Here is a 27,910-nt window from a genome sequence, read left to right as displayed (position 1 = left end):
GTGCAATCCCCTGGGATCGAACCCACGGCCTTGGAAGATGCTCTTACCACTGAGCTACAGGAAAGCTTGAAAATGTTGATTTATAAACATCAGTAGCCTAACGTTATTGTCTTCTCACTCTCTGTCATTAGCTGACGGGGGCTAATATTCACGTGTGCTCTAATACAGAATAAATAACCAAACCGCAAGCATCTTATTATTGTGTTTATCAGTATATTCTCAAGATGTATAAAGTATACGATTATGGTGGATGCTGATGTTTTAAATAGTCTTAAATGTCTTAAAGGCAGTAGTATGATTTAATAAACGTTTACCGAAGAGAGTGCACATCACCCCTCTCTTCATTACGTTACATTGGCTCCCTATAGTCACTCGAATCAAATTCAAGACTCTGCTTCTGGCCTACAAGACCACCACTGATTTGGCACCCCCTTATCTTCACTCGCTAATGCAGACTTATGTACCCGCCAGATCCCTACGCTCTGCAAATGAAGGACGTCTTGTGGTGCCATCCCAAAAGGTAAAAAATCTCTCTCACGAACCTTCTTGGGATCGGTTCCACATTTGTGAAATGATCTGTCCGCTGCTACAAGATCAGCAGATTCTGTGGCCGTCTTTAAGAACCGTCTGAAAACACATCTCTGCCAGATCAGTCGGCCAGTGTAGATGTCATGGATTATGGGCAGTGACATACCAGTCACATGCTCAGCTGCCCTCACTACCCTCCGCAGGTCCTTCCTGTTCTCTTCTGTACAGCTGGAGTACCATACCGTGCAGCAGTAAGTGGGCAGGCTCTCTATGGCGGAACGATAGAAGTTGGTCAGCAGGTTTTGAGGTAGGCGAGCGTGTTTCAACTTCCCGAAGAAGTAAAGTCTTTGTTGTGCTTTGCCCACCTGCTGGCACATGTGTGTGGACCAGGTGAGGGCGGCCGAGATGTGCAGGCCGAGGAATTTAAAGCTCTCTACCGAGAGTACTTAAAGCTCTCGGCCGAGAGTTAGAAAATATGACTAATATGTCCAGAAACCACTTCAAACAATATACAACAGAACAAAAAAGAACAGCAGCAACAATAATGCTTTGAGAATTGCCTTAACATCTGACAGAACTACAGTACGTCTTTCGTGAAGTATAGATATTGTGTTGAAGCGAATCGACCTTCCAAAGCAGAAAGAAATCTTGCATACCAAGAGTTTAATCTTTATAGTCTCGAGCCAACAAAGTGAGATATTCAGAGTTCATCTGAAGTGATCTAACCTCTGTAGATCTGACTCCACACTTTATACAGAAATCTCAAGTTGTTTTTCACATTGTTCACCAATCAGGTCTCACATGATATCATCTTTTTTGTTAGCCTGTCCCCTTTCTCAATCGCTACCATTATATTCCAATCAAGGTCCTGGACCGCCCCTCGGCCCACTCCTCTTGCCCCAGTTATATTTTAACCTTCCTTACTTGGAATATAATCGTAGCAAGTGTCTCTCAATTTTTTTAAATGAATAACATATGCACATGCATCTCATGCGCTTAAGAAAAACATATACGCCATTGTGTTTTTCCACCATGTGGATCTCACGCGCTTATCATGACTCCAATTTTGCTTCAGGCCCCTCATGTGATTCTGTGTAATAAAAACATGTTTAAACTCATACATATATTGTGTGCACTACTATAGTTTATATATTATGTGCATTTAGTTTTATGTGTTGTGCAGTGTTATATTAGAAAACACACCTATTAGATTAGGGATTCCACTATAATTGCGGAACATATAATGCAAATTTTAGCAAGTCTAGCAGCTGCCAAAAACGAGTATGCCAGAGTAAAGTCTGTACAGTTTAAAAGTGGGCTGATGAATGACAGAAGTATAATCCCATATTCAGTTTGATTTTTATTAAATCATTCAACTGTGCTCTGAATTCAGTTATATTTACAAAGTCTGCGAGTCGTCTGTCACCACGTAATCCACGTTGTGAGATTTGAGTTACTCTCCCATTACCGTGCAACATATATTTTTGGGACACTTTGGCATTGCGATCGCTTCAGTATACAAAATCTGGTCCTTATTCGCGCCAAAAACCTGTCATTCACAAGTCATTACATCTCAACGGTAGATTGATTGACAGGTCTCCCTATCTCAGACCTAGACCTGATTGGTTAACAGAACCAATAAGGGCTGTGTTAAGGAATAATGTGTTTATGACTGCACTACACATTATTTTTGAACGTTTTGAAATAACTTGACTAAATAAAAGCAAAGAAAAGGCCAGCTTCTTGGGCGGGTTTTTAATTTCATAAGCAGCCCAAATTTTGTCCACCCGCCCAATGCATTTTTCTCCGGTCTAACCCATTCAAAAGAAGCCCGATCGGGCAGGAACCCATTGCATAAGTATTCATACCCTTTTCTGGGACACTTGAAATTTAGCTCAGAAGCATTAGTTTTGCTTGTTGATGTTTATACACTTTGAGTGGAGTTAACCTGTGCCAAATTCAATTCAATAAGTATGATTTGGAGCGGCACATACCTCTCTATAAAGGGTGCAACAGCTGAAAATGCATATCAAAGTAAAAACCAAGACATGAGGTCAAAAGAACTGCCAGTAGAGCTCTGAGACAGGATTGTATCAAGGCACAGATCTGGGGAAGACTTCTGAAAAAAATCTGCTGTATTGAAGGTTCACAGAAGCATGTAGCCTCCATTTATCCTCAATGAAAGAGGTTTGGAACCACCAGATCTCTTACTTGAGCTGACCTCCTGTCCAAACTGAGCCATCGATGGAGAAGGGTCTTGGTTAGAGCGGTGACCAAGAAGCTGATGATTACTCTGGTTGAGCTCCATGATCATATATGGAGATGGGAGAAACTTACAGAAGGACAAACATCACTGCAACACTCCACCAATCTGGGCTTTATGGCTTAGTGGCCAGACTCAAGCCTTTGCTCAGTGAAGACACATGAAAACTTGAAATATGCAAAAACATACTTCAACGAATCTTTCAAACTGTCAGAAACAAGATGTGCTTCGCTGTAGCGAAAGAGAACTGGTTTAAGTTGCAACCATTTGACATCACGGACTTTGACGCAAAAAATAGCAGCCTCAGAGTAAAAATATTTTTTCAAAGTTTATGAATACTGTGACGACAGTTACACTTTTTTTTAAATATCACATTTATAAACTCAATGCCATTGTTAATATATTAAGCCATACATCTCTCTATACCCAAGGTTCCTTTTAAATAGTATGGAAATTGTATTCCTACAATTGTATGCTGTCAAAAGCATAATAAAATGTATAAAAATGGGACGGATTGTATGCAGATCTTTGTGAATGACAAAAGTTATTTTGTGGAAACATTACAGTCACACAAGTGGAATCCATGAGGGTGAAACTGATAGCTCCTTTGCATTTGTTCCTGATTTAATAACTACACCTTAGTTGTCACAAATAATATTCAGAATAGTGGTTGATCAGTATGGGTTTTTGAATCTCACATTTATAAACTTTTTAATATTTGGTCACACCACTTTCTAGAATAGCATGTTGTTAAAGCCATCTTTCAATGGGTTGTGACGTGCCATGTACATGGAAGTCTGTGGATGCTATCTTAACCACATCCCTATGCACCCAGTAGAGCATTTGCTGAGAAGCTGGAAAAAGAAACTGACCGAGTCATACACATACAGGCATCATATAAATGTGTGAAAGAGAAGTGACAATTGCTTCATGAATGAAAGGTATCCTACATTACTGCATAATAAATCTAAAAATATAGATCACACAACACTTCTCAGCATTCAACTATGACTGCAACACAATCAAGTGTATTCAAGAATAATTGATTTTCCTTGTTTAATAAAAAAAGAAAAACAGTTACCAGGACGAAAGATTTTACTACCTTGTTGTGACAGCGGAACACAACTACAAGTGACAAGACTGTGAGAAACCCAGTTTAGGTGTACCTGAAATAAAGCAATCGTGATTTGAACTAGACAATAACAACAAAGCATAATGAGAAAACAAGTACTCGAGTTAGTAAAAAACACTAGCCAAAGAAAAGAACACTGACTTAAGTATAATTTTTCTCTTGACCAAGCGTCTTAAATAATTTCCACCAAAAAGAAGATGCTTTGCTTCACTTTTTTTCTTTCCAAGTTTCTTTCTCAGCTGAGTATTCATCATACTTGAATAGCAGCTTATTTAAAAGCTGCAAGTGCATCGTTCCATCTCGGCCAAGGGTCCATCAGCCCTCTACAATTCGTTTCAACATATTTCCCAAGCCACCTTTAGCTACTTGGAGAGGTGTCATCTTTTCCTTGTTCTCAATATAGATACTGGCACCATGTTCAACAAGCAGTTTTGCCGCCTCTGTCCGTTCCTCGTCACATGCCAGGTGACTGTGAAAAATAAGGATTACATTTAAATGAAGAACAAGTCAGTCCGAGACGAGGTGGTGTTGCTTTAGGAAAACCGTACTAAAAATGTGCTGAATGCTGCAATGACACTTACAGTGGTGTATTTCCTTCCGAGTCTTGAATGTTGGTAGAAGCATTCTGTTTTAAAAGAAGCTGAATGAGCTGGTAGTTGCCCTTGGCGGATGCTCTGTGTAGTGGTGTGGATTGCAGCTTATCTGTTGCATTAGGATCTGCACCATTTTCCAGCAAAATCTGGGCTATCTGTTAATAAAGGATCATTCAATAGATCAATCATTTATAAATAAAACATTTTTAATCTAATAATGTATTTTTGATCAAATCGGAAGCTGTGAAAACAAACATAATAGTTTCTAATATAATGCTTTTAATATGATGACTCACTGAAGGAAAAGCGAAACTAAAATTTACCTCATAATGATTTTTCGATGCTGCATAGTGTAGCGGGGTACAACCATTTTGGTTCACAGAGTTCAGCTGTGCTCCTCTGGATATTAAGGATCTGACTATTTGTTCTCTTCCAGCAGATGATGCTATATGAAGAGGAGTCCAACATGTCTAAAATTGTATGTACCACATGGAAAGGGGTAAATAACTCCACCAAGAGGATACTCAGTGAATGGCATCCATAGTGCTAATATGAAACATTCAACCACATAAATATTGATAACTTTTATGAATTACATGATTTATAAATACATTAAAAAAGTGCAACAGCGTTCTTAAATGTAACAGCATCCTTATTTAGACCTAAATATTAAACAATGCTGACTCACATCATCTTTGGGGTCCACATCAACTCCAAGCTCCAACAAAAACTGCACAATTTCCACATGTCCCGCGGAACAGGCCCAATGAAGGGCAGTCCTGCAGTCCTATATGAAGCAGAAACATTTAGAGCACTTAAAACATGTGACAGATTTGTTTGAATCAATCAAAGGAGTTCAGGATGCTAGATGCACCACCACGCTAACCACAGTCCATGTGCAGCAACAGTTTCAACACACCTGGTCTGTTTTCGTAGCAAGCGAACTGTCAGACAAAATACATTTTCTAAGTTCTTCAAATTTTCCAGTGTAAGCTAAATTACAAATGTCTACATTTGATACTCTTCCCTCCATTTCAGTTTTTAGAGTGCGCTAGAATGACAAATCAACATAAATGACCCCGCCTCGAACAGGCAAACGACAAATTTCATTGGATACAGCAATTCTTATCTTAGGTGCCTTAGAATTTTGCCTGATAAAAAAGGGAAAATCTTTTTCATTTTTGCACTTAGATTGTTTAATGTGTTCGTTGTGTTATTTTATTATAGTTTACGATGTGTGTTTTTAAAAAATATTTTTATTCCGATTGTGCCCGTCAGTTATTTTGAAGATTATAAAATACTTACGTTTTTAAAACAGCCAGTATTAAACTCCGATTCTAACGAGTTTTATCTTACTTGACTAATTTATTGATTAATTATTGACTAAAATACTAAAAATCAACTTGACATAACGTCAAATTGAGTCTATAGATGTGTTATTAGAAACGATCATGGGAACTAACAATCAGGGCGCAGCTTTCCGGGGGGACAATTATTGTGAACACATACATCCGAGCGCATTTTCAGCGTTTGTTTTTAGAAGAAACTAAGAGCGTAATTCATCCTTTTTAGACGAAATGTCGTTCCTTTACAATTTGACTTAAACAATATTTAGATAGTATCGCGGTACAGGTTTGTTTCGACGGACTGGTTTAACGTCACATTTGCAATTGTATGTTTTATTAATACTTTTGGTATCATAGAGCGCAACGCACCAGAGACTTGTAACGTTACGGTGCCATGGCTTCAACCGTGGTAAGTGTATTTATTGCTGGCATCAATATTATTATTGTTTCTATGGAATATATGTAATAGAACTGTTCACGTGATTTCTTTTTTTGGATAATTATTAGGATTTCCGAAATCAAGTTGATCAGTCATGCAGATACTCAGAAGAATTCGTCAATATTTATTATGACTGTATGGATAAGAAAAGAAGGGTACGTCATATGTCACGTGTGAATGTGATTCATTTATTGACGCTCTATACTCATGATAAACTATTCTGCTTTTAGCATTTGACGAGGTTGTATCTGGACAAAGCAACACTGGTGTGGAATGGCAATGCTGTCACAGGACAAGATGCTCTCAGTGATTTCTTTGATTCCCTCCCCAGCAGTGAATTTCTGGTGCAAACTCTTGACTGCCAGCCTGTTCATGGTATGTAGGTCATGTGTAAACCTGTTACACTCTCGTCTTAAGTATTTTGTTCCCAATAGTTGATTAAGTATAAACATAAAATTGTCTGATAGTATTCCCTTTTGTTGACAGAACTTGCAACTCAAGGCGTAAAATTGTCTGATAGTATTTCACTTTTGTTGACAGAACTTGCAACTCAAGGCGTAAAATTGTCTGATAGTATTTCACTTTTGTTGACAGAACTTGCAACTCAAGGCCAAACCACATTGTTGGTGATTACAGCTGGCTCTGTGAAGTTTGATGGGAACAAACAGAGATACTTCAACCAAAATTTCTTATTGACTGCTCAAGCTTCCCCTAACAGTGACCAGCCAGTGTGGAAGATCGCAAGTGACTGTTTCCGTTTCCAAGACTGGGCAAACTGATTTCTAGTTTCAAATCTTTTGTATAGCTTTTTCTTTTGGAAACGTAGCAATTTGTGTATGTACAATGAATAAACAATGTTGACAATGAGTAGAAAACATCTTTATTTTGCAGCATTACATATGGTGACCTACAATGAAATGCAATTCAAATAAATATGCATCAGAACACACTACAGGCAAATTCACAATTTCTCAAATCCAAACATTTGTCCACTGTATAATCTTGCTTATGGAGATGGAACCCTGAAGAATGAACAAAAAAAAAACATTCCAAAGGGGATGAAGCGACGGCTGAATTTGTTGGCTTAATGGATAATAAATAAACAATGGCTAAATCCCTGAACAAAAAATAGTGCAAATGACAAAATACTAATAAATAAATTTTACACTACAAATAGCTGGAAATGAAACATTGGTAAACCAAAATAAAGCGGATTACAGTGTCTACACAATCACAACTGTTCAAAATAAATTAAACATGGGTTTAAATTAATGTATTTTAACCAAATAAATGACAATACTGAGTGCAATGTTATTTTTCAGGACTGGAGGACAAATTCATAAACTTGATTACAGATTTTAAACTTTTCATTTGTTGCTTCCTCATGAAGTATATAGAATTGAGGAGATTAAATGTTTCAAAAGCCAATTCGTAACAAACAAAGATTTTTTTCTAGATGTGGCCAAAACTAGAATGAAAAAAAAACCAATACAAGATGATATAGCTAGGATATAACAACCTTTACCTCTGGATTAACAGAAAATATTCATAAAAAGGTTCCCTTCATTTAAGATGTCAGTCTAACTTCTAACAACAAACCACGTTGTCCTGAGTCATTCCATGAACACATTTACTAAGAAAAGGTGTAGTTAGTATTACTGCTGAACTTTATACAGATCTATACATTTTCAGACAAAAATATTGTAACCATTATGAAACCACTAGCACTGGCATATTATGTGGATGAAGAGCACATATTTTCATGACTAATCAACATCAGAAGGCACAGAAACATGACTATATATATATATAAATTATTTGCCTCTCACAGGAGGCAAAATTCTGCAGTGTGATGACTTAACCTCAGTTAGCAATTTGTTTTAAATTACATCAAACTAAGTAAACAAATGTCTAAAGCAAAACAAAAGCTCAAGGTGAAGGCAGTATATCGCTGTTGTATGGTTGAAATCCTTTTTACAAACCATTCTTTTAGTATACAAAAAAAAGGAAAATTAGTGAATGTGTTAAGCTGGATAAGCTGAATATTGTCACTTACCCAAAAAGTCTCAAGCTACTCCGCTACAGCTCTATTGTAAATTATTTCACAGCAAAGAGACCACACAGCTCGACTTGTTATCAAGAATAAAAAACACAGACAGTTTCTCTTCGAAATTTTGTGCACATCACTAAGCTATGGGCAGTGGTGAAGTTGTGGCAAAATGTTTTTTAAACATTTATTGATCTACAGCACTTTTGCACGCCGAGGGTTTGATAAAGATGTCTTTGGCTTGGCTGTTAGAGATCCTACTTGTGGCCATACATTCTTTCAATGTCGTTGAGATAGTGGTTCTTCAGCTCCTTCCTCTTCAGTTTGAACGCATCGGTCACCAGACCTGTTTCAGGGGTCCACGGGTCCGGACTCAAATGGACCATGACTGGTATCTCAAAACGCTGCAGTTTAGCTGGAATTATAAAAAAATATCAAAACATATTCTGAGCATAAAATGTCTTGCTATTCCATTTCATATTAAATTCTGGCCTGTTTCCACCAAATCTGATAGAAGAAACAATATAAGAGCATAAAATTTCTGCGCCAAACTAAATCCAATGAAAATAATATACTGGAATTAACATAATTGAAATGAACAATATTGAATTAAGATTATTTTGGGGATTTTTAAAAACTTCATCTTAATTTTTGCCTGCCTCGTACTTGCTATAAGCAGGCCTTCGGTCATTTTTTTTACACAATTTCCATATTTTTAACTTTCACACCATTGCTAATTTGCTACTGTTAATATAGAGTTTAACTTACTTGAAGTTGCATTTTCTTTAATTGCCTTCAGAACCTCTCTCTCCATAACTGGATGGTTGCAGATCTGTTCCCATGTGCCCTCGATACCCTTCTGATGGGCAAGAGCTGTGAGCTGCTTCTGATTTGGAACAACAAAGCTGATAACGTAGTTCTGGTCACTGGTGGGCAGAGAGATAAACGACAGGTCAAAATACAGTACATCTGCCATTTCAAGAACACCAATTTTAGTTAGGCCAAGCGTACGAACCTGTTTGCATACGCACAGATGTTGTCAATGAGAGGGCAGTTCTTCAATGCTGACTCGACTTTGCCTAAGGAGACATAATCTCCAGCCTGAAGTTTCACGAGGTCTTTCTTGCGATCTAGGCATTTCAAAAACACATAAATAAACACCAGTACCAACAGATATTGTACATAACAATAAAAAAAGTGATGTTGAATCTAAGCATACCAACAATCTGAAGACATCCGTCAGGATGCATCTCTCCAATGTCACCAGTGCAGAACCATCGCTGCCTGTTCTGATCTATGTAAAAGTCCTCATTGTTGGAGCAATCATTCCTGTAGTAGCCCATGGTCACATTAGGACCACCGATGAGGATCTCACCACGGGGATGAGGCTTGTCATACTTCTTGTAGCCACCTGATGGAAAGCCGTGTAGTATAGACATTCTCAGCACCGGACTATAATAATCATATTATGATGCATTAAGTTTCCTTCTTATTTAAAGAACCTTTATTTGTTAAGATGATATTAATCAGAGAAACAACATCATTGGGGCTGCTGTTAGATACGCTGCACTGCCACGTCTGTATGAAGTCCTTGAGACGGGGACATGCTGTGATAAGTTTTATCTTGAGTATGTTCTCATTTGTTGTTGCTTTTCTACTTCTGCTTTATAATGCTGTCAGTTACATGTTTATGTTTTTTTTTTAATAATCTATGTTGAAGATACTGTTCTTGCTTATTGTTGACTAGTAAACGTCACAATCTAACAGGCATGATTTGTTTCTTAAGAATATTAGAACTGCTTTAGCAATGTGAGTGAGGATTTCAGGGATGTTGTGTGGTTTAAAATGCACCAGTAGTCATATAAATGAGCAGTAAATAATCATTTTCACCAACCTTCTACCCAGTCTTTAAGTTTGATCTCACAGCAGATCAGAGGAGCTCCAACTCGTCCAGTGCTATAATCTGCAACTGCACAACAAAGCAAAAGCTCTTATTTACTACCACAATTACTAGGGGTGTAACGATACACTCAGCTCACGATTCGGTACATATCTCGATGCTGGTTTCACGATACGATACACATCTCGATATTTTGAAAAAACTTGAAAATTCAAATAACATTTATTTTCAAAATATTAACAATTTCAGGAACTTATTTTGTTGCACATACAATTTAATAAAGAATTTTAACATTTTAAGGCTTAACTGAAATTAGAATTAAGATCAGTGTCAATTTTGACAGCAAATTTTGATTTAGTTTTAAATGCAATTTAGTTTTAATCATCCCAATTTATCATAGTTTTAGTCTATTTTTAGTCAACGAAATCTACATTATATTAGTCTACTAAAATCTATCTGGATGAACTCATTTACTTGGTGTAATTAAATGTTCCATACAGAGATTGAACTGTTTTGACAATTTTCTTTACCTTGGAATTAAATGAAACCAGGTCATTACCTTTACTTTTCAGAAAAGTTGAGTAACTACTGGATAAGCATTGTTGTAACAGAATATTAGACCATGAACGACATGTAGCAGTTCATTCAGTCTCATTTTGACTCGATTGACTCGTTCGTTCAGTGAAGGGCGTGTTCATTCAGTACATTCAACCAATGAAATGCTCTGACAGAGCTCAAGCTCAAGCGCTATTGGATTGTGTCTCTTTGAAGCTGCGCTGTCTTTGCTTGAGACAGTAATGAATGAGAAAAATCTTTCAAAAAGACATATTACATAAACTGTATTACATTTCTTCAATCATGCAGATCACATACTTGTTTTTTAGCATGTCATTCGATCTTTTAATATACAGTACGGCTCACTTCATCACTTCTCTGATCGGAACAGCGCTGGTTTCTTTTGGCTTACTTTGTTGCATATCACGTTATGTTAGCAGATAAATGAACATTTGCATTTAAAAACGTTTGTGCTGCCTTTGTAATGAGTTTCGGGGTGACTCGCCAGCAGTTACGCTTCAAGTTTGCTGTGTTTTAACGGCGATTGTGAAGGAAAATATGACGCTTTATAAACCACTTGGAGACACAGATTGTGTCTTGTGCTTCTCTCTCTACCGCATATGTGAGATAAGCACACGTGACGCGCTGGCGCAGAGTAGGTAGCGTCTTGACCGCTGAACGAATAGAATTAAACATATTGTAAAATATCCCCATCTCTCTACAGTGCGCATCGTAACATTTTTGCATCGCGAAATATCGTAATACGTTACACCCCTAACGATTACAGATAGTTTTCCTCAAAAAAATTAAAGAGACAGTTCATGCAAAAGTAACATTTTGTCTTTATTTCTTCACCCTCATGTCATTCAAAACCTGCATATGATTCTTCTGAGCAGCACAAAAAAAGATATTTTGAGAAATGTCTCAGTGGTTTTGTGTCCATACAATGGAAGCCAATGCGTGCTGCCAGTGTTCGGTTAACAACATTCTTTAAAATATCTTCTTTTGTGTTCTGAAGAAGAAAGAAAGCCATACAGGTTTGAAATGACAAGACGAGGTGAGTAAATGATGACAGAATTTTCCTTTTTGGGTGAAGTATCCCTCTAAGATAAAACAAACCAGAACTTTGACATCAGTTGTATCAATTCCTTTGTCCCTGCTGGTACTAAGATTTTGTCACTCTATATAATTTGAAAAAGAACAAAACATTCAACTGTACAAATCTTCTTGACATGTGCCAGGATTCCTCACCTTCAGTAATAGTTCCTGCACCGCAGGTCTCAGTAAGACCATATCCCTGACCAACAGGACAGCAGAAACAGATGTTCATAAAGCGCTGGGTGGCGGAAGACAGAGGAGCTCCTCCAGACAACATCATCCGCACATTTCCACCCAACAGAGCCCTCACTTTCTTAAATACCCTAAACATGTCAGAGAACACAGTCAATCAATACCTCGGTTCACATTTAAGGGCACACGTGATGACATAAAGTCCCATTTTAAGCTTCTCTTACAAATTGCAAAGGGGTGCATCATAACCCTTCTTGATTTGTTCGAGTTTGTAGTCGTAGGCCAGTTTAAACAGGGTTCTCTGCACGCAGTTCATCTCCTGCACTTTACTCATGACATTCTTATTGATTCGGTCCATTATTTCCTGATGAAAGAGAGAAAAAAATGAGATTTCTGGATGACAGAAAATGAAAACTCAAGGATGAGATGATTCTGGAGTCAAACTTACAGGGACGGCAGCCATTAAGGTAGGTCTCAGCATAGTGCAGTCACCTTTACTTCCCTTCTTAATCTTGGTTGACTACAAAGCAAAAACCAGAAAATCTATAAAGTGATTGAAAATTAACTATCATTTTATTATATATAACAAAATGTGGGTATGGGTGTAACTTGGGTATTTTAGGGTTCATTTGTCTGATAAGGAATGATATCCTGATAAGGAGCAAGTGTATTACCTGATCAGACAGTGTCTGTGGCGAAGAATAGCCGATCCTGCAGCCATAGGTCACACATGAGATCTCAGCCGTCATCTCCAACACGTGAGCCAGAGGAAGATAAGCAATATATGTATCCTTCGGGCTGTAGAAATACACAGGCACATAAAAAAATACCTAATGCATATCACGAAAATTTTAGGGAATAATATCTCCATTTATTTTGTCTAATCCATTAAAGGTGCTGTTGGTGTTTCAGCCCTTTTCCTTTAACACCCCACCCTACCGAGACATGTCAGCCAAGGCAACGTTAGCAATGATTTGCAAACTAGTTTTTTGTTTACAGCGCCTAGGGCTGTTATTGAGACTGCTGACGTATTCATTCCCCATTAACAGTTCGAAGGAACTGTTTGCATACTGTATTTAATATTTAAATATCATTAGGCACAATACACACCCCAAGCCAGGTATCCTTTCACACTGGCCCGCCATGCCTCCGATGAGGTTACTGTGAATGATCATCACCCCTTTGGGTCTGCCAGTGGAGCCGCTGGTGTACATAATAACGGCGAGGTCTGACGGAATGGGCTTCACTATTTCGCTTCTCACTGGAAGGCAAAAAACAAAGTATTTTATTCTCCGAGCATACATGTGTAGATCAATAGTGTGTGGGTGAACTGCCGGCATACTACAGGAAATAACAGGAAAGGTTAAGTAGTATATGAATAAAATGTCAACCATTAAGCTGATGCTCATTATAAAACGCAAAAATGAAAACAAAAGTGTGCTTACGGTTTTCTGGCTTAGCTCCCAGCTGCTGCACAGAGTGCATGCTGTGGATCTGCATGTTCTGTGGATATCCAGCGGTGCTGATAGTCTTCCTGTCCACATAGATGATGTGCCTCAGTTTGGGGATTTGAGGAAGAACACTCTGCGCAAAAACATGTTTAAAGTTAATATTATTCTGGTATGTAATAGAAGTATAATTCTGCTGGCCTCTTAAAAAACTCCATGAACGGGCATGACGTGCAGTTTCCCTGTCTGTGTTAACATTTCCCTTTAAAACAGGAAGTTGGGGGTGCGACTAGTCCTTTTTTAAGCAGGCAACAGCTTTATTTTACATCACAGCTGTGAACCATGGTATGCTATCTTTTGCTAGTGGGTAACAGGTGGTATCAGCAGGAGGGATATCCTCGGTCAAAAGACCGTCAATTTTACTAGAAGAAAAACACCACATTTTAAGCGTATTAAGCGCATTTTAAGCGCACATCTGCTAAAAGATGATTATAAAGGACCTCAAAGCCGACAGACATAAAATGATTCATTTTGAATTTAGTACTACCCATATTAATCCTTGCAACTACTGTCCATACACAACACTGCATCAGTCAGCGCTCACCTTCAGTTTGGTTTCTAGCAGGTCTGAACTGGTAACCAGGTGTGTAACTCCACATTCATTCAATCCGTAAACCACAGCCTCTTCTCCAAGAGTAGCATAAAAGGTGACCACTTTAAAAAAAAACACATCAGACACAGATTAACAAAAGAAACAAAACACTCATTCATTTGGAAAATCACAAAACACTTATGAGTCATCACACGACACGACAATAGCTGAAATGCTTAAAGCCTGAAAATATGACTCGCATAATTTCATTGAGGACCAAAAAAGAAAGTGTGGTAAGGGGGAGTAAAAAGAATGTGTCCTTACATGGGAAATTGCGTCTGAAGCAGGCCTGAGCCGTGATCATCCACTCCGCTCGGGTCTCACAGAAAAGGGCGATGGTGCTTTTGGGCTGCTGGCCGAGTGCTGCCAGTCCGCTCCCGAAACTACTGATCTCAACATCCAGCTCATCATACGACAACCACTTATATTCACCAAGAATTAACTGCCAACACAAAACATTTCCATCTAATTGTTGAACTGTGTTAATAAAAATTTCTTCTACGTTAAATGAACAGTTCCCTCAAAAATTCTGTCATCATTTACTCGCCCTCGAGTTGTTCCAAATCTGTATAAATGTCTTTGTTCTGATGAACACAGAGAAAGATATTTGGAAGAATGCTTGTAACCAAACAGTTCTTGACCACCATTGACTACCATAGTAGAAAATTACAAAGTTAAAAGCGCCCCAGAACTTTCATACATTCTCCAGAATATCTTCTTTTGTGTTCAAAGAAATGTATACAGTAATCTTTCCTACTATGGTAGTCAGTGGTGACCAAGAACTGTTACAAGCATGCATTTATACAGATTTGGAACAACTCGAGGGTGAGTAAATGATGACAGAATTTTCATTTTTGGGTGAACTGTTCCTTTAAGCTAGCATTTTCTTGTAACAATAGCCTATAACATGAGCATTTTTGCTACGTCCACACCACTAGCTAAATCTGACATTTTCAATTTGAAGTGGAACTAATTCGGGTGAATAAGATGTTTTGCAATGTGACTACAGTGTGAACAGTCAGGTGGGAGTTCATATGACTGTTGTCTGATTTGCACCAATGGCTCATATTCCATATGGGCCATATTTAAAAGATCACATGAACAACCTCACTAAACAAATTATATCCAAGCATAAAAAGTATGAAAGAAGCACTTTGTCCTACAGTGTGTACACAGGCTTTGAGATAACACGTTCATTTATAAATACTAGAGCGTGTACCTTTTTAAAGACTTTTCCACTTGGTTGGGTCTCATTTTCTTCACTCAGAACCTCTCTGGTTCCCAAGCAGTCTGCTTTACCGAAACGCTGCACCGCATGGTCGAACAGCTTATCCAGCGTATCTTTTCCTGGAAAATCCACCGTTACCAGAGAATCGAAGCGATCCACAGAACGATAAGGCCCATCCTCCTTGCCTGTGGTAGACTTGGATTTGAGCCTCTTTGCCTGGGCTTTCTTTTCCCGTGCCCCCGTTAGAAAATGCCATGGCAGAAAACTTATAAAGGAGTACAGCCACACTAGCGCATGTACCGGAAACAGTAGAACGGTGCTCAGGTCCATGTTCAGAATCAAGTCTGTTGAGAAGGGGGACTGGAAAATGAAGTGACCAGGCCAAGCCCCAGTTGATGTTTGTACAGATGAAGATCCTGGGGCCAAAGTTTAAAAAGATTGTCTTACTCCAAAATCACAATCTTGATGGGGGAAAAACACAAATAGGGAATTCCTTTATTAAAGTACAACACAGAGAATTGCAAAGTGCGGTATCCTAGATAAATGACATAAATGACAAGATATGAAAAAGCTGATGCAGGGCTATATGTGAATTTCTCCATTTTTGAAGAGTTTGTAATCATTTAGATGCATATATGAGACAATTAGTGGGCTGTCACGAGCTACATTCCAATGAATGTCTCTCTCTGGATCTCATTTATTAGCACAATGAAGTGGCAAACATCCTACAGGACTGCCCTATAGCCTCAGGACAGGGCGGACTGATAAGCCTAAACGAACAACGTAATAAAACTAAGATTATCGCACGCCTAGCTATCAGAGATTAGGTTTATAAAAATGAAAAAGTCCTTATATAAAAACTATTTACATTTACGCATTTGCGTGTTCCCTAGGGTTCAACCCATGACATTTGTATTGCTAACATATTGCTCTACCTACTGAGCTAAAGAAACCAAAAATGAACTTAATTATTTTGTATTTTTGCTGTCATTAAGTATGTGGGTGTACTTTTAATCTTCCTGAATCACATAAAATAGAGGAAGTAAAAATAAACGGCACACAACACAATGCTACTCAGCTTCAAGACTGTGGCTTAAACCATGACCGTCATAATTTACATAGTTTTGCATCTTACGGTCTGTGACCGTGTTTAAATCAGCTTTACATCAGCATTCCTGAAGCACAAGCCCTTACTGACAGTGAGGACAAGAATGAGCAACTGCAGCGCCTGATGCAAAAGCAGATCTAAAGAGCAAACAGCTCATGGCTAAAGGTTAAAGCAGGACACAGTGCCGTGGCTCAGACAGTCGCTGACTCAACAACAGCAGATAAGAAAACGCCTCTATCTACGGCAGTTAGCTCGCAGTATCTCTCTCTGATTGTGTAGGATGACAACATTTTGATGTTAGTCAAGTAGTGAAGTCAATACTGGTGAAACGGCATGTGATGTTGACACAACCCATTTGTTTACTATTCAGCAGAGCACTTTTCTGCGTTTCCAAAGATGAATGTCGGGGTCAGTAGGCTATAATACAGATGGTATGTGTGTGTTAATATATGAGAATATATTACAAACTGTGTTCGTCTTGAGCTAATAAAATACTTCAAATCAACATTTAGCATCCCGTAATTTACGCACAATTTATTCAAGTTGCAATAATACATATATACACACAGTGGTCAAAAAATGTAAAGCTGCCCTAAAAAGTATTGGTGATTATCAAAATGATTTTTATGTTTTGTTAATGATTAATTCACAAGTATGTGTAAGTTCTTTAGTCAAAGAAGTTTTTCAAAGGCTAAAATACCATTATTATTGTTACCAATGAATTTCTGAAATAAAAAAAGTTATTAATAAACTTCAATAAAGTTTAAGTAAATTATTTTAATAAATTAACAATGTTTAGTGAAAAAATATTTGTCTTTATGTTATATTTCTTTGTTATCACAAGTGGTATAATAAATTTGTTAAGCACTGTATATACTGAGATATATATATATATATATATAGTATATAATATACTATATATATATAATATATATATATGAAGAGTTTGGCTCCAAAATGAGATACATTTTTCAAAAATCATGTTTTTTATTGTGCATTCTAATTAATATCAATCAAACTGCAGTTGGTTTGTTTTGATTTATGCCATAATAACAAAAAAAATACAGCTAACTAACTGAAAGAAAAATGAAAAATGTTTAAAACGGCGTTCGTTCATTTTGGAACTCTTCATATATACACAATATATATCAAATTAGACTTCAAATAAATGTACATCATCTGTGCACATCACATTTGCCACAATTATATTCTATGTATATTGCAACATAAACGATTTTGATTTAAAGTGCTTTTTCTCAAGTTATCGACCGATGCCGTATAATATAATGTCTTTAGTATCAGCACAATATTAAAACAAGCATCCACATACCTTCATGAGTGGAACAACAAGCCTCAGATAACTCAAAACTGTATCTTGTTCGTCCACAGTTAATAACATTACATTTCAACAAATGATCAAATATAGAGACAAAGGTTGATGCTGACTTGTGCAACTGTCTTGTGCCCTGATGAATCCTGTACAAAGGTAATGGTCAGCCTGAACCCTTAAATCTCACTCAGAGTGGTCAGTGAGCAGAGACAGCCAATAAGAACAAACCTTCCAGCTCACCCCACTCACTGACCACATCTTCAACAGGTGACCACATTGCGGACTATGATTGATCGGATCGTGAAACCGATACCATTATATGCATAGCATTTGTTGTTACGTTTTTATTTGTCTGTATTTTATAGGGCACTTTGACCTCTGTTGACAAGCTGACCTAACATTAATGTCAAACAGTACTTCAAACGTTTTCTGTTTTTCCAATCAATAACAGTAGACCCACCTGCTGATGTGTGGCTATGATTGCATTGTAATGACTTTACAAATATTTGCATAAAACATCAATCAGTATGTTATGTAAACTAACGTTACTTTAAGAAAACACGTTGGTGAGTTTACATCACAAACTGTTCTAAAAGATCTAAACGGGGTATTTTTAGTGAGATCCTGAAACCAATAAAACACAAAACCCCGCATTTTGGGGGGATGGTTTTTATTAGGTGCGTACATGCGTATGAATGACCAAAATGAGGTTTCATTAATCAAACACGTTGAATGAATGTAACAAGTTTTACATTTTTAATAGTCCGATCATTTCAAAGCAGTTGTGGAAAATGATGTTGGTAACGTTCTATGTCGGATGATGCGAACGTCAGACGGAAGCATCATCGTCATCATCATGAGAGGGAGACACGACATGCTGCTCCCATCCCTAAATCCTCAAATCAATTCATTCTCTTAACTGACCCTAAATAATCCACTAAAATGTAATCAAAGCGAATAATTGTCTCGTGTTCTGAACTGATATAACGTGACGTTACAAAAGAGCCAAACGAATGCCAGTTAGCCCTCCCTCATTGAGCTATCTATCAAATGTACAAAACAACACCCAGATTAAACATCAGAAAGGCACTAAGATTATATTAAAGAAACAGTAGATGGTTTAATATGATGTTCGTTTAGTCTCTTACCTCAGGTTCGAGTTCACGACTCCCCTCCGTCAAACTGAAATGACCGACAGTTACCTCCACCGCGCGTGTTACACCCGGAAATATTGCGTCATCTGACTCCATGTTTTTTAGCCAATAGCCGTTCAGACAAAGAGAAGCGCATCACTAACTTCCTGCAGTTGGTGTTGCTGAGGACACCGCAGATGCGTTTGAAATAATAATAACAATATCTTGCCATGTAGTTATCGAAATAAACACTTTATTTGGTTTATTTACCCTTAGTTTATTTGTTTTCTTTTCTCAAAAGAAAGTGCGCTGTTACGAAATTCCAAATATTATTATTATTTAAAGCGACATTAGAACAGCATGAAAGTCACATGGTTCATTAAACTAATGTTACCCAGGTAGTACTGTTAACATACACTTCATTTAAAAAATACTATCATACTTTAGCTTTTCCTTGTGGAAAGAGTCAGTGTTTTACAAATACAATTATACAACGCAAAAGTTATGAAAGAACAACACCACCACAGAAAAAAATGTAATGAATGCAGTTGGCTTAATAAGATCGATTTTAATTGGCTGCTATTTACATGGTGATAAAAATGGTTTTGAGATCTTCAATGTCATCATGAGGCATTGGGAATGCATTTGACTGTGTACGTGTGGTGTGTTGGAGGCTAATTAAATGGCATCATTGCACAACTATCAAGCTGTTCAGTCCATTTATAATGGCTCATTTTTTGCCTTCAACCATGATGATATGGTAGCCAAACTTTGTTTTCACTGGAGGATCTGTGTATACAGGTTTATCCATAGTGCTGACAGGTAGTGCGAACGCTGCATCCTGAAATGGTCCTACCATTGATCCTCTTGTCATCCAACCAAGGTCACCCTGTCATAAGCAAAGCCAAACTTTAAGCTTTACAGGCCTACACACTTTTTAATAAATTGAAGCATTTAATGTCATTGATACACAGAAAAGGTACAAAGTGTACAAAGTATAATCATAGTGGTAGTGTTGCAAAACAAGTCCCTGTTGAAAAAAAAAAGAGACATTTATCATTAAAATAAAACAATGTCTTACTCCTTGTCTGGCTTTGTCCTCGCTGTATTGTGCTGCCACCTCACTGAAACGCATGCCAGACTTTATCTTTTCCATTGCTTCCATACACTTGCCATGCTTTTCACAGAGAATGTGCCGCACCTGACATGGGATTCAAAGACCCCAAAATGTAATGACATGAGACAATATTAATAAGATGATATTACAGTGTCAAATGATAATGCAGAAACATTTTCATTTGTATGTCACTTTACATTTCTTAAGAAAATTGTTTTAGGATAGACACTTAAAAGTATACAGTAATGTTACCTTTACTGCTGTTCCTCCCTTCTGAGCCTTTTCTTTTTTGTCACTGTCCCCACTGCCTGACGCAGCAGCCCCTGCTTAAATGTACATAGTTTAGCTTCTAAACGTACGTTACTGCGACTAAACAGTTAAAAACTTAGATTTAAAATCTAAATTATAAATTTAAAATAACCATATTAAATTGGGCGAATCGCACACACATTATTTACACATTTTACACTTAAACTCATTTAGAAAAAAACACAATGACTTGACTTAAAATTAACCAAAACGACCATTTATTTAGACTTAAGTATATTAAACCTTAAGTATATTAAACAAAACTAAACAGCTAAAAAAAGCAGAGTAACATGTTTACAATGGTACATGCTAACATGCTAACATTTATGCAAGCATTGACAAAATCTAACTTCACGCTGTGAAGTTGCATACGGCGTTAGACGCCCAAATTAGACGCAATATTTATTTATTATTATCCACTTGTGGTTTACCTTTAGCACCTTTGCCACCCTTTCCTTTTGGTGGCATTTTCAATCTCCTCGCGTTGATGTTTCCACAGGACTTTTAGCTAACATAGCACACAAGAGCTACAGTAGTAACGTTAACTCACTCAGATTCCCACGCGGTTACCCTGATTATTAAACTGAAACTGTTTATCTGTCTACAGTTTTTTTTAATACAAATGTTATTAGTTTCTGCTATGTACTAAAAACGAAAGCGTGTGTGTGGTCCTTAATCCACTAAAAATTAAATGATTGGTGTAAAATTTTAGCTCTGCGCAGATATGACTCGAAAGGATGCACTTGAATGCATTAAAGAGACATGAATTGTTTTGGGTTTTTACAATGGTTTTCGCTTCAGCGCTTATCGGTTTAAATTCATGATGATGAACAGAAAATATCATGATGTTTAATTAAAACTCAATTTCCCACTGTTTGTGCGTGCATGCGTGTTAAGCAATTATACAGGAAGATTGTCAGTTAAGGCATTTCTGCGTAATTACGGGCAATGAGGATGTTCGTGAACAGCGTAGTGCCGCAGACCCTCCGTCTGACCTGTCTTTTTAAATATAGTATAAAACCACTGAAACATTATTTGTCTATTTTAGATTTAACATTAATATACATTATTTTATCTGAAAAGTGATTTGATTTGAGGCAGCTAAATCAAAACGAACGGGATTCCCGTCTGTCGATGAAGCCGTTGCCATGGCAACACGACAACACAGCTGCTTTCTGTTGTCTGTTACTGACTTGACAGATATGTGGCGTGTTTTAATAACGCTTCATGACTCAACAGGTAAAAAAAAAAAGATATATATATGAAAGACGTTTGTTTTCGAAAACATGCTTATGTCTGTTTTTAGGCGGCTCATTTAGTGCAATGTCTAGTGTTTCATTTTCTGGTGTTTCAGGTGTCTCCTTATCTAGCAGACAGGTGGCCATGATCATAAAGTGGCAACAATGGAATAATAAAGAAGGTCTGTAAGTTTAAAACATGGAGAATTACGACAAAGTGCTCATTCTTGGCAGAGGAGGAGCAGGTGTTGTGTTGTTGATGAAACATGTGGATACAAATAAATTATATGCTGTCAAGAGAATACACGTGGATAGCTCTCGAAAAACAAAGAGCAAAGATGTCGTGCTGCAGGAGGCGGAAATTCTGAGGAGCTTGAAGCACCCTCATATTATATCATGGATTGACACTTTCTTTGACTCAACAAATGACCATATTTACATTGTCATGGATTACTGTGATGGAGGAACACTTGATGACCACATCAAAGAGCAAAAGAATGGGGGATACTTTGCAGAATGCAAGATCATGCGCTGGTTTGTGCAAGTCGTCATGGCTGTTAGTTACATGCACAATGCAAAAATCCTTCACAGAGATCTCAAGCCATCCAATGTGCTGTTGACCAAGAGAGGTGTGATTAAACTCGGAGATTTTGGAATATCAAAGATTATGAACCACACGCTTGACATGGCCTCTACCTGTGTGGGAACCCCCACTTATCTGAGTCCTGAACTCTGTCAAGATGTTCCATACAGCATCAAATCTGACATATGGGCGCTTGGCTGTCTGCTGTATGAACTCTGCGCCCTCAAACCCGCATTTGAAGCTAAAAATCTCCTCAGTCTGTTTTACAGGATCATAAAAGGGGAGTACACCAAGGTCCCAGAGAGGTATTCAGATGACATGCATGCGTTAATTGAAAAAATGCTGTCCTTGGTTCCAGAGAACAGACCAAGTGCAAGCAGCACTCTTAGCCTGGCTTATGTGCAAGAACATCTGGGAAACTTCATCGCGCATCAGAAGGAACTGACAAAGGTTAATGCTGAATCCAGACATCAAACAAAAGAAGGCTGTAACAATGAAATGTCATCCATGGAAAGCGGAACAGACGGTTTCTTTGCTGTCTCTGACATTACACAGGGAACAGAGACAGAAGATAAAGCATCACACAGTGCTGACGAGGAAGTGGTCCATGAAGAAACAGAGTCTGATTATTCAGAGGACTTTGATGAAGATGATAGCTTTTCATCCTCTGAGAGTGTTTCGAGGGATGGTGTGTCCAACCTAGCAAATGTAGTTGAAGAGGCGTTTGAGGTATCTAGTGGTAAGCATGTATGTAGTTAAATATATTCATATTAACAGCTTATAAATATATTAATAACAGCTTTATGGGTTATATTCAGTGATTATAAGGAATTGAAAAATTTTACTTAAATATCATTTTCAGAAGTTTATACTTAACTTATGTGTTACTGGCTGTATATCAAACCAAGAATCATATTTCAAAAAAATATTGACGACAAAATTTGACATCATTTTTACATTAAACAATTGAGCTGGTCATTCATCCTTGTGAAGAAAATTTTAATCAGTCATTCCAACAAAAAGCACAATATCTTAAACATCGTAACATTTTAACATATTAACATAATGTTCTTTAGTCCTAATCAGGATATTGGGAACACTGTGAAGTTAATAAGTGTAAATCTCTACTATTGATTTGATTCATTTCAGCACAATTAACATTATATTTTCGCTCAAATAAATATAATAAATAATATATAATAATTAGTTATTTATTATAATTAGTTATTTTTTCTGTAGCTCAGTGGTTAGAGCATGGTGCTAGCAACGCAAAGGTCATGGGTTCCATCCCAGGGATTGCACATACAGTACTTGGGAAAAAAGTATAGTAAAATGTAATGTAAGTCGCTTTGAATAAAAGCGTCTGTCAAATGCATAAATGTAAATGTAGTTAAGAATTTAATATAGTACAACTAGGTACTACTTTTTACATCTCTGAATATGTCTTCAAAGCAACATTGTTAGGTTGATAATGATGCGAGCATCTGGATGTTTCTGTACATTTTTTTTTCTTCTTTTGATAGTTGTGTCTCACGATGAGGACATCTCTGACTATCCGGATGACTTTGAAGAAGCTGAGGATGATGACGTGGCTGAAGTTGTCAGCTCTGCCATTGAAATCATGAATTATGTCTCAGAAAACGACTGTTTTGATGTGGAACTGCCGGAGCTCAAAGAGGCTGATGGCTTCTCAGTCACAATGAAAATGTTGAGAGAGAAATACATGGGTAAACACGCAGAAATATATTTTTTCATGTGTGTAATTTTTGTTTTTATACATATAAACAGCCTGTTCTCTTTTCTGGAATTACAGAAGACGTTGGAGTCTCAGTTTATGAGGAAATGAGTGAGCACTTTCTGAATGGCCTTACACCAGAGGATCTACAGCCACAGTTTCAGCACAGGATCGGGACAGACCATCTAGAGACCTGCTATCTTATATTCAATCTTGACCAGGAAACTACATGCTGAGTCACATCTCAGAAAATGCTGGAATTGTAATGTATTGATTATTTAAAAAAAGCTACAAATAGTAATATATTTAAACACACAGAACATACCTGGGATTATGAAACAATAAATTGCTGTTATAGATATATCCCATCACTATAAAAGAACTAAAGTAAGAATTTTAATGTATGCGTAAGGTGTTTATTTGGCACTTTGTCGAAATGTTTTTTTGTATTACCAGTAGGTGTCACTCTACAGTCAGAAAATGAGACTGTTCAGAAAATTACCCTATTCCAGTTTTCCATCAGCACCACATCATCATGAGGACTGATGTAAGAACTTCTGCTTCTTAAAATCACAAAATATTAAATACAGTTATTATATCAACTCTACCCATTCAGCTGCCTTTGAAAAGAAACTAACCCGGTCTGTTTCATTATTTTCCATTCATTCTCTCAACATATCCATTAACAATGCTTGTAAGTGTGGGAGCAGTTGAAAATATAATGTGAACATGCGGGCTGAATTTCCTGCTATGCTGTTAGTCTTGCATTCAAATGTAAAACAGAAACCTGAAGACATTTACTGAATTCGTAAGTGTATGGGACACAGCTGCAGTTCTATTCCACAGGTTTTGCCGCTGTCCAGATTATTCCAAAAGGAAATTGGTCATCTTGATAGAGAAACCGCCATGCATATCTGCAAACATGGTCCTTATTTTATATTTTATTTCCATTATGAATGTTCATAGTCTGCCACCAGACAAAAGTGTTTAGTATTCATCATGCATCATTTGTACTGAAGCATCACTTATCCAGTAAATTGTCAATGGAAACAAAGGAAACTGTAGCTAGTGGCAACAGCTCTGCCCCATTACAGACAATAGTTCTCACGACTCACGGGGCAGATCTTTCCACAGAAAACAGTTGGCTATAGATCAATCTGGTTATAGTATCCACGTTCTGTTGGATATCTCTGTAAACTTGAAAAGAAAGACTCACAGAAAATTGTGTCAGTCTTAAATGTGCAACATTTTGCATTTTTATCAAGCTTCTATAGTGTAATTATGGAAAATAAATAAATCCAACTCCAGAAACCCAACTGGCCTTGGGTATAAAATTTGATGTTTTTATACTGTAGATGGAGTGGAATAAACAGATGTATAATACCTAAAGCCACAAACCTAAAAATCTGTACTTCACTTGAACTCAAAACATAAAAGGTTGTCACTAAACATTATACATTTAAATTCAATCCCTCAAACCCTTCATCAAGGTAATGTTCTGGTAGAAGAGAGTAAAACCTTTTCTGAGGATTCATCATTCAGGATAGAGCTTTAAAAAATGTCCATAAGCCTGATGGATCGTCTCATGTGTTTCTTTATTTATCTGGCTCTGCATGTGGATGAATGTATGAGAGATCAGAATAGTCACAGGCAGGTCTGAGGCCTCTATAGCGTGTTCACTACAGCCTGTCAATCTTTCATCCATACAAAAGCTAGTGACTGGAAATACTTGTCGCTTGTTTGGGGCTTTGTGCTGAAGTTTGATGCATTATTGATCGATCTGTGCATGAGTGCACCACCCTTCAGCTCGTATGTGCCTTTCTTGTTACTTTTATTGTCTGTAAATCATTTTGAAATGAGGTTAGAATCCGATAAAGATTCTGTATGTTAGGATGAGTTTCCTTTATGCATTTACTTCTGAGAAAATAAATAAGAAATGTGACAAATGTTTTTTTTTACTTATTTCTTGTTGTATTTTTCATCAGTGCTTTAATCGCAATCTCAAAGTCGTGTTGACAAAAAAGACATATTTCTGACAAGTACTGATGTTGTCATTATTTTACATTATTTGGCATATTTATAGTGAATAGAAGTTTATTTAAAGGAACAGTTCACCAAAAAAGAAAGAAAATTCTGTCATCATTTAATCTGTATAATTTCTTTGTTCTGATGAACACAAAAGAAGATATTTTTGAAGAATGTAGGAAAGCAAACAGTTCTGGGGCACTTTTGACTACCATTGTAAATTTTCCTACTAAGTCAATGGTGGCCAAGAACTGTTTGGTTACAAGCATCCTTCCAAATATCTTTCTCTGTGCTCATCAGAACAAAGACATTTTTATACAGATTTGGAACAACTTGAGGGTGAGTAAATGAAGACAGAATTTTTATTTTTAACTGTCCCTTAAAGATCTTTTTAAACAGAATTAACATTTTTAAAAGCACAAACTGACTGAGCATTTAATTTTTTTGATGGTATATTAATGTGATTTATATTCTACAATAGTTACAAAAACCTTTGTTATTTTTGTGCAAGTCGTGTTATAATCTTTCTGGGAATTAGGTGGGCGAGAGAATGGACTGTATTAGCTGACTGACTCTTTCAATGCCAAAACCTTTTTTATCAAGCATGATATTCCAATGAGAATGGAAGTAGTACAAAGTAAATGAGAGGAAACTCAGGCTAACATGTTTCCCCTGACCTTTAATAGATAGCAGATGTCTGGCCAACATTGCTGTGAGATAACATACAGGTACATCACCATACAGCTCCCTCATGTGTGTTCTATTGAAAGCAGATTGTTTTCATTTTTAACAAATTCCTATTTTTTTCTGAAAATACAGTATATTAGTTCCAGCAATACTCTCTATACCTGAAGTAAAGCCATCAACCACCTAGATATATTTATTCCAGACCATAGGAAGGAAGTTACAAGAAAAACAAACATCAAAAACACTGCACAAAGGGTGAAGCTCACAGCATTAAGGTTCTGTCTTTCTTCTGAGCAAAGAACACTACAAACAATAAAAGCCTCCAGGTTGACTTTAATGTCTGTTTCATTCTTTATGTCTGGGTGTTAAATATTGATGCTCTGTATTGTTTTGTGTGAAACGGGCTGACTGGGGACTGGTAGGCATCAGAGGAGTAAAGTGGAAGATGGTGACAGTATCCTCCACTCTAACCCGTTCGGGCTACCTCTCCAGAGACAGCACAGATCACAAAACATCTCGCCGTGAAAAGCAGCCCTATTCTAACCCGGGACCAGAAGGACTAAAAACAGCACTGGAAATTACATCTAACTCATCAAGCACTTTGCATGAAAGAGAATTGCTTCATCCAGTGGAAGAGTAAAAGCCACATGTACAGAAAAGGTTGATGGCACTTTACCTGATCTCACAATCTTGAGCTGATGGGAGGATAAAAATATCTATGACAACAGCTGTCCAAATTGCTTAAGGCAGTTTGCACAGTACGCATCTGATGTACAGCACAGATTTACAAGAGTTCACATGTAACGTATAGGCAGGGTTGCCAGATCTGCATATCAAAATCATCCCAAAGAATAATGAAAACTATCCCAAATACCAAAACTCAAAATGTGTTATTCCCATATCTGAAATTCATGCTTATTTGAAATATTTTAATGTTTTAAGGTCACTGTTGTGCATTGCACACAATTTCTTCTTGAAAATCACTATATAGCAGTAATCATAAATACACACTGTTTTCATTTTGTTTTTAGCTGTTTTCAACTTCATCTTCCCCTTAAGAATGACAGATGATGTACAAAATATAAAAAATAACCCATGGCAACAAAAAAAGAAAAATCTAATTTTAGGAAGAGCATTACTTGAAACAGTGAATCTCTGGCCACTGTCTGAGTCACAAATCTCATTTATAAAAAACAGATTTCTGTTTATTTTTTCAGATCATGA

The 27,910-nt window shown here is 37.1% G+C and overlaps 5 protein-coding genes across 7 annotated transcripts; 2 read left to right on the top strand and 3 right to left on the bottom strand.

Annotated features, from left to right (window-relative positions):
- Window positions 1-3,223: 3,223 nt before the first annotated feature.
- On the bottom strand, window positions 3,224-5,565 carry psmd10 (proteasome 26S subunit, non-ATPase 10). The gene is made up of 5 exons (XM_057349584.1): window positions 5,436-5,565; window positions 5,205-5,303; window positions 4,840-4,986; window positions 4,505-4,671; window positions 3,224-4,392 (listed from the first exon to the last, which is right to left on the bottom strand). The coding sequence occupies exons 1-5, from the start codon at window positions 5,547-5,549 to the stop codon at window positions 4,239-4,241; spliced, it is 681 nt and encodes a 226-aa protein (XP_057205567.1). The 5' UTR covers window positions 5,550-5,565; the 3' UTR covers window positions 3,224-4,238.
- Window positions 5,566-5,989: 424 nt separating this feature from the next.
- nxt2 (nuclear transport factor 2-like export factor 2) lies at window positions 5,990-7,165 on the top strand. Its single transcript, XM_057349583.1, has 4 exons — window positions 5,990-6,271; window positions 6,370-6,456; window positions 6,532-6,676; window positions 6,896-7,165. Exons 1-4 carry the CDS (start codon window positions 6,257-6,259, stop codon window positions 7,078-7,080), a joined length of 432 nt encoding a protein of 143 aa, XP_057205566.1. The 5' UTR covers window positions 5,990-6,256; the 3' UTR covers window positions 7,081-7,165.
- Window positions 7,166-7,167: 2 nt separating this feature from the next.
- Window positions 7,168-19,088, bottom strand: acsl4a (acyl-CoA synthetase long chain family member 4a). 2 transcript variants are annotated; one of them, XM_057349582.1, is made up of 15 exons: window positions 19,008-19,088; window positions 15,413-15,837; window positions 14,458-14,635; window positions 14,146-14,255; window positions 13,539-13,677; window positions 13,204-13,354; window positions 12,768-12,891; window positions 12,542-12,613; window positions 12,318-12,457; window positions 12,055-12,224; window positions 10,243-10,317; window positions 9,568-9,759; window positions 9,364-9,478; window positions 9,117-9,274; window positions 7,168-8,763 (listed from the first exon to the last, which is right to left on the bottom strand). In XM_057349582.1, the coding sequence occupies exons 2-15, from the start codon at window positions 15,749-15,751 to the stop codon at window positions 8,606-8,608; spliced, it is 2,121 nt and encodes a 706-aa protein (XP_057205565.1). In that variant the 5' UTR covers window positions 15,752-15,837; window positions 19,008-19,088; the 3' UTR covers window positions 7,168-8,605. The 2 variants fall into 2 exon arrangements, with proteins under 2 accessions (XP_057205565.1, XP_057205564.1); XM_057349581.1 differs by having other exon boundaries at window positions 15,413-15,882; window positions 19,008-19,077.
- A 161-nt stretch (window positions 19,089-19,249) lies between these two features.
- pin4 (protein (peptidylprolyl cis/trans isomerase) NIMA-interacting, 4 (parvulin)) lies at window positions 19,250-21,124 on the bottom strand. Of its 2 annotated transcripts, none has more exons than XM_057349776.1 (4): window positions 20,850-21,124; window positions 20,362-20,435; window positions 20,074-20,193; window positions 19,250-19,881 (listed from the first exon to the last, which is right to left on the bottom strand). In XM_057349776.1, the coding sequence occupies exons 1-4, from the start codon at window positions 20,884-20,886 to the stop codon at window positions 19,723-19,725; spliced, it is 390 nt and encodes a 129-aa protein (XP_057205759.1). In that variant the 5' UTR covers window positions 20,887-21,124; the 3' UTR covers window positions 19,250-19,722. The 2 variants fall into 2 exon arrangements, with proteins under 2 accessions (XP_057205759.1, XP_057205760.1); XM_057349777.1 differs by having other exon boundaries at window positions 20,362-20,432; window positions 20,850-21,122.
- Window positions 21,125-21,855: 731 nt separating this feature from the next.
- Window positions 21,856-25,332, top strand: nek12 (NIMA-related kinase 12). The gene is made up of 3 exons (XM_057350067.1): window positions 21,856-22,978; window positions 23,763-23,966; window positions 24,053-25,332. Exons 1-3 carry the CDS (start codon window positions 21,856-21,858, stop codon window positions 24,208-24,210), a joined length of 1,485 nt encoding a protein of 494 aa, XP_057206050.1. The 3' UTR covers window positions 24,211-25,332.
- Window positions 25,333-27,910: the final 2,578 nt, after the last annotated feature.

This window comes from Triplophysa rosa, linkage group LG13, assembly GCF_024868665.1.
Source record: "Triplophysa rosa linkage group LG13, Trosa_1v2, whole genome shotgun sequence".
In the NCBI taxonomy this organism is placed as follows: Eukaryota; Metazoa; Chordata; class Actinopteri; order Cypriniformes; family Nemacheilidae; genus Triplophysa; species Triplophysa rosa.
Note: the sequence above shows the minus strand (reverse complement) of the source record. Positions and strands in the feature narration are given on the sequence as shown.

Bases quoted from the DNA above. Each gene is read 5' to 3' on its own strand.
- psmd10 (XM_057349584.1), bottom strand. From the start codon at position 5,549: ATGGAGGGAAGAGTATCAAATGTAGACATTTGTAATTTAGCTTACACT. The intron at 5,304-5,435 runs GTGTGTTGAAAC...TGCTTCATATAG, and splicing joins TTGCTACGAAAACAGACCAG to GACTGCAGGACTGCCCTTCA. The intron at 4,672-4,839 runs GTAAATTTTAGT...CTTTATTAACAG, and splicing joins CATCGAAAAATCATTATGAG to ATAGCCCAGATTTTGCTGGA.
- nxt2 (XM_057349583.1), top strand. The intron at 6,457-6,531 runs GTACGTCATATG...TTCTGCTTTTAG, and splicing joins GTATGGATAAGAAAAGAAGG to CATTTGACGAGGTTGTATCT. The intron at 6,677-6,895 runs GTATGTAGGTCA...TTTTGTTGACAG, and splicing joins TGACTGCCAGCCTGTTCATG to AACTTGCAACTCAAGGCCAA.
- acsl4a (XM_057349582.1), bottom strand. From the start codon at position 15,751: ATGGACCTGAGCACCGTTCTACTGTTTCCGGTACATGCGCTAGTGTGG. The intron at 9,760-10,242 runs GTTGGTGAAAAT...GCTTTCCATCAG, and splicing joins ACTTAAAGACTGGGTAGAAG to GTGGCTACAAGAAGTATGAC. The intron at 9,275-9,363 runs GTTCGTACGCTT...TCTGCCCACCAG, and splicing joins ATCTGTGCGTATGCAAACAG to TGACCAGAACTACGTTATCA.
- pin4 (XM_057349776.1), bottom strand. From the start codon at position 20,886: ATGCCACCAAAAGGAAAGGGTGGCAAAGGTGCTAAAG. The intron at 20,194-20,361 runs GTAACATTACTG...ATCCCATGTCAG, and splicing joins AGGGAGGAACAGCAGTAAAG to GTGCGGCACATTCTCTGTGA. The intron at 19,882-20,073 runs GTAAGACATTGT...TGCTTATGACAG, and splicing joins AGGACAAAGCCAGACAAGGA to GGTGACCTTGGTTGGATGAC.
- nek12 (XM_057350067.1), top strand. From the start codon at position 21,856: ATGGAGAATTACGACAAAGTGCTCATTCTTGGCAGAGGAGGAGCAGGT. The intron at 22,979-23,762 runs GTAAGCATGTAT...TTCTTTTGATAG, and splicing joins GGCGTTTGAGGTATCTAGTG to TTGTGTCTCACGATGAGGAC. The intron at 23,967-24,052 runs GTAAACACGCAG...CTGGAATTACAG, and splicing joins GTTGAGAGAGAAATACATGG to AAGACGTTGGAGTCTCAGTT.